At 42.1% G+C, this 5452-nt stretch overlaps 1 protein-coding gene across 1 annotated transcript; it reads right to left on the bottom strand.

The window, feature by feature from the left end:
• Positions 1 to 971: 971 nt before the first annotated feature.
• On the bottom strand, positions 972 to 5159 carry LOC133507092 (WD repeat-containing protein 82-like). The gene is made up of 9 exons (XM_061831723.1): positions 4851 to 5159; positions 4446 to 4546; positions 2616 to 2682; positions 2435 to 2534; positions 2055 to 2171; positions 1805 to 1960; positions 1652 to 1721; positions 1434 to 1576; positions 972 to 1269 (listed from the first exon to the last, which is right to left on the bottom strand). The coding sequence occupies exons 1-9, from the start codon at positions 5009 to 5011 to the stop codon at positions 1237 to 1239; spliced, it is 948 nt and encodes a 315-aa protein (XP_061687707.1). The 5' UTR covers positions 5012 to 5159; the 3' UTR covers positions 972 to 1236.
• Positions 5160 to 5452: the final 293 nt, after the last annotated feature.

Below are 5452 nucleotides of genomic sequence, written 5' to 3'. Positions count from 1 at the left end.
CCACACATGCACGGGAGATCATGCACAATCCGCTCAAGCGGGGTCTGGATTTGAACCGCGGTCCTCAAAACTGTGAGCCCAACACTTTCCAGCTGAGCCCACCGTGGAAAATGGTTACCTGGAAGAGGTCACACCATAACAACAATGCTGATGGCACAATGCAACACATTCCCAAATTAATATACACAATACAAACACACTTCTACTGTACTTCATTCCTAGACACACACACACACACACAAGCAGCTCGGGGTCAAATGTGCCTTGCAAACTCGCGTCACTATCCGAAAATCAAATTATGAACTACCGCAACGTGCTCGTTCACATCTACTGTGCGGCCACGCGCACTAAAGCGCGTACTCGTGAGGTCACCTGTGACAGGATCGTGTATTATTCATTCCGCGGTGAGTACATAACCCGAGCGTTCATGCATGTTTTAGACGAACAGCCTCCCGCCCCGACACACAAAAAAGATTCACCCGAAGGCAATGTGAGGATAAGCTTTTGCACTTCTGAAATTGCAGTTTTTTCGTCATAAAAAAAAAAATCACATTAATTGGACTCTCTCAATTGCCCATAGGTGTGATTGTGAGTGGCTGTTTGTCTTGATGTGCCCTGCGATTGGCCAGCGACCAGTTCAGGGTGTACACCGCCTCCTGCCCGTTAACAGCTGGGATAGGCTCCAACGCTCTCCGCGACCCTCGTGAGGATAAGCGGCCAAGAAAATGGGTGGATGGATGGAAGATAAAAAAATCAAACATCTTTTTTAAATTACAGCTGAAATTGTTTTTTTTCCAAACTACCTGTTTATTTAATTGGGGGAAATTTACATCAAGTAATGTCAATAATTGAAGATTTTTTTTAATATAATTAAGAAACTAAATATTTCTCTTCAGTCAGTGGAAAAATTTACCCACACAATTGATTTGCAGTTTTTCAATAATCACAGGATTATCACAAAGTTAAAAAAAATATTTATTTTTTTTGCACAATAAAAGTTCACACATTTCAATATAAAAACAGATTAAAAATTAAACTGTGCTAAAAGAATACAATATATTTACAATAAAAAACATGGCAGGGATTAAATGTTAAAAAACACAATTAGGTAAGACGTCATAAAAGAAACGGTATACATGATTTTTGCCATCATCAGCCTGGAGCATTAAAATGATTTTGGCACGTTGGCACATGTTATGAAGTAAAATATTTTGACGGAAAATTACAGTTGCATCTTCACATGTCGTCAACGCTCGGGAGCCAAAATGTCTGCGGGGAGGACAAGAAAAGAACCTGAATCGAAATATAAAATAATGCAGGCGACAAAGCATTTTGGGGATCGAACCGACCATCTTACCCAGTTCAAACCCCATTGAGCACCAAGATTTGTGTTAGCATTCGCATTAGCAATGTATTATGTATTATTATCTCACCATATTGCTGCAGGCGGTGGCGAAGGTCATGTATCTGGGGTTGAACTGCATGGCGCTGATGGGTCCGGGATGTTTGCCATCCAGCACCGCCACCTTCATCTCGTTCTCCGTGCTCCAAACGTGGACTCTCCCGTCCTCCGAGCCTGCAAACGGAGGAGAAGGTCACACGGCAAAACTTGTAGGGAAAGAGAGAAAATGTCAAGAAAAAGGCTTCATACCGATCATGACAAACTGGGAGTCGGGGGTGAAACACGCCTCCAGGTCTAAGCCTCTGCTGTTGTTGTAGCCCTTGAAACGGGCAACGATACGCGAGATCAAAGAGGAGTACCGCCATTCGCAGTCCGTTCGGAGCGGGCGCCGAAGGCTCTTACCGAAAATTTGTGCATCACGTCTCCGGTGAAAGCGTTGAGGATGCAGATCATCCCCCCGTTGGTCGAGATGAGAATCTGTTTGCCGTCGCTGCTGAACTTCAGCCCGGTCCAGTCGCAGGCACGGTTCAGCCTCAGTTCAAATGAATTAAACGGACCCTTTTCGCAAACGGACAAGTCGCGCGGAAATTACTTTGGGGGATTTTTTTTTTTTTTTTTTATGTTCACGCCGTGAGTCTCGCGTCAAACGCACCTTGGCAAAAGCACGGACGTCGTACAGTTTGATGGATTCCGAATCCGCTCCCACGGCGAAAATGAGCCCGTCTGGGTCAAAGGAACAAATGGGTCTGTTGAGGGGCTCTGTTAGACCCTGGAACACAAAGAAAAAAAACCAGGGGTGCTCAATCGCGATCGTGACGACGTAAGACATCCGTATTTTTCTGACTTTTGTGACGATTGTGAGAGGCTGGCTGCTTGAAAAGTAGATCTTGGGGTAAAAAAAAAAAAAAAAAAAAAAAGTCTGGGCACCCCTGCCCGAGACCTCCTTAGATCCAAAACTGAGAGTGGCTCAAAATATCGTCCATCCTGGTTGATGGGCATTTTCGAACTGGGCCCCGCTTTCACGCCACTCACCTGAACGTTTTCGGTCCGTAGATCCCAGATGCGGATTGTCTTATCCAATGAAGCGGAAATAAACATGTCCTCCACGGGTGACATGGAGAGAGCCGTGACCCTGGAAAACCCAAAGCCAAAATGAGAACGCCTGAGTAGTATTACTTGTTTTGTAAAAGAAACGTGACGTTCATTTACTCACCTTGCAGTGTGGCCAGGGAAATATCTGATGTACTTGTTGTCAGTCAGTGACAGGTAACGTATTGTATCTACAAGTAACAAAAATAATATAGAGCTCGTGCACGTGACGTCACCATTTTTACGACGCCATTTTGCAGGTCAAAAAGAGCTGCTCGACAGTGTGGGGGGACATTGAACCAGAGAAGAATGTACACAATGCCGGAGACTTGTTGTGCTGTTGGTTGTCACAACAGACAAGGCAGATGATCAAAGACGTCATTTTATAGAATACCAGCTGAAAAGACCGGAAAGTATCGATGGATTTCGGCAATTAAACGTGATGGATGGTGCCCAACCAAATCCACACGACTGTGGAGCGATCACTTCACTTCAGGTAGGAATTATTCTTCTCAATCTCAAATTACCAAGAAGTATTTATAATGCCAAGTTGGCTCATTTGAGAAGAATGCATTTAAAAAAAAAAAAAAAAACCCACAGGGAGTCATCTCCAACGTACACAGAAGCGTGTTGCGGCCACACGTTGAACTTGGGTAAACCTCTCCTCGACAGATGTTTTTTTTTTATTATGCATTGTTCTCAAATGAGACCAATGCGTATTTAAAAAAAAAAGAAAATAAACCGTCGGGCACACAGAGGTTTACGTAGGTTAACGTGTGGCTGCAACACGCTTCCGTGGACGGGAGCTGAAGACTATCCCAGTGGTTTACTTTCTTTTTATTTTAAATACGCATTGGACTCATTCGAGAATAATGCATATTTAAAAAAAAAAAAACGTCCGTCACGGAGAGGTTAACCAAAGTTTAAAGTGTGGCCGCAACACGCGTTGAGTATGGAGGAGCCGACTCGCTGTCTTTTTTTTTCCCTCAATCATAGTTAATAAATCCGAGTGTGTAAAACCAGGGGTCATTGATTTAAATATTGAGATTTGTATTGAAAAGATCGATGGATTCTGGGAAAGGTTCACGACCCATCAACCCGTCGTGTTTTTTTCTCTCAATCATAGTAAATGAATGAAATAAAGTAATTGTATGCGTCCAGACTTTTCTACGCTTTCAAACTCTTCCGTGTAAATCTCGATGACTTCCTCACCAGATTCATGTGTAGATCCAGCGGTCCAAGACAAGCGGAAGGTGGCTAATAGTCCAATTTCTTATTGGCGAAAACATCAACTTCGGCATTAAATATGGGTCCTCTATGCAAAGTGTCTCTCATTTTTCCACGTAGCTTCGTTTATCACCACCTTCTAAATGTTTATCGGACAAGACTCTGGACGTCGTGCTATAAGATGCATTTTCGCCTCGTTCTCCAACCGACTTAGCATCGAAGAATGCTTTGTTTGACCGCCACTTCCGGCCAGTGACATGATTTTGATGACGTAGGTGCACGAGCTCTACTCAGCGGTACCTCAAGACGCGGAGGATGGGACGCGATCCCGACTTCATCAGGCCCCTGCCTGGGATCGCTACCAGCCCGGACTAAAAAGCTTCCCCGACATCAAACGCACCTACTTGGTCACATCATTTAAAGGTACAGCACACAAAATGTACTACAGCGTGTCTTTAGTCTTATTTACACTTCATAAAAGTGGTTTATTAATTGTGTTTTTTGTTTTTTTTGGGGGGGGGGCAATATAATGGATTAACAGCATTGCCCGTCATTTCACCGGTGAGAATTGATTTGCAATGAGTGATGAGTTACTGAACGAACCTGGGCGCAGAATAAATTAAAATGCCTAAAATAATCAAGGCACCACTGTATTGGGTTCCACCATGTAGTGCAGTCATACTTGAATTCTTCCACATTTAATGATTTGCAATGTTGAGTTATTTACCATCCAGTTTATTGGAACTGTAGATGACTCTTTGGGAATCTCCATGTGTGTATCGGATCAAATCTGCGCCATACTTCTTGCTGTACAACGTCTCAATGGGTCTGAGAGGGAATCGTAAGAAAAAAGTAAACAAACGCTCCCAAAAATGTGCATGCACAAATTATTACGATGATATGATAAGGTAATACAAATCTGGATTACCTAATCAAATGTTTTACTTTTTTTCTATTAACTGTTCGAGGTATTGAATTTAAAGTTTATCATTTTAATTTTGGTCTATTAATTTGCATCTCGACAACCACAATAACATGTAGCACTGTGTGGATTCTGCACAGTTTTGAACACATCCAAAGAGCCAAATTACAAACACAATTGATGCAATGCAAAATTCTAGTGCATACTTACCTTCCTTGGGTGATATCATACAAAACAATGCGGTCGTCGTCGCTGCTGGAGATTGCGTGCTCCCCATTCGGACTGTATTCCAAACAATTGACTTTGTCTGAATTTTCTCGATACGTTCTCGCAACCCTGAAACTCCTCAACACGCCGTCTGTGATTTTCATATTTACACATCCGCCACACACACACACACACCGACTTATAAAATGCACAATACTAAACTTAATTCTAATGAAATTACATTATGATTTTTTTCATGCCTTCAACATGCACTACAGCGAACGCAAACAAAAGCGGCTACATGATACAAAACGAGCACACTGACAATGCGGAAATTACGTCAGCAAAAATTAAAACAAGTTCAATGAATTTTGAAGGTCAAAATATTTTTTTCTTGCTATTGTTTTATCCAAACGGCATAAATGAACATATTTTTTTTCTATACTATAGTAGGATTTGTTAATAGATGTTTTTTTCCCCCTGGAATGAAGTTAGCAAATTACGAAACCGGAAGTATTTGAAAGCTACACTGAAGACACATGCCAGAGCTAATTTTATTTGCCTTTATTATTTTCAAATAGAACAATATCTTCATGTAATAGATT

The sequence above is a fragment of the Syngnathoides biaculeatus genome, chromosome 10 (genome assembly GCF_019802595.1).
Source record: "Syngnathoides biaculeatus isolate LvHL_M chromosome 10, ASM1980259v1, whole genome shotgun sequence".
Taxonomy (NCBI): Eukaryota; Metazoa; Chordata; class Actinopteri; order Syngnathiformes; family Syngnathidae; genus Syngnathoides; species Syngnathoides biaculeatus.
The sequence above is the reverse complement of the archived record's forward strand: the minus strand, read 5'-3'. Positions and strand labels throughout refer to the sequence as shown.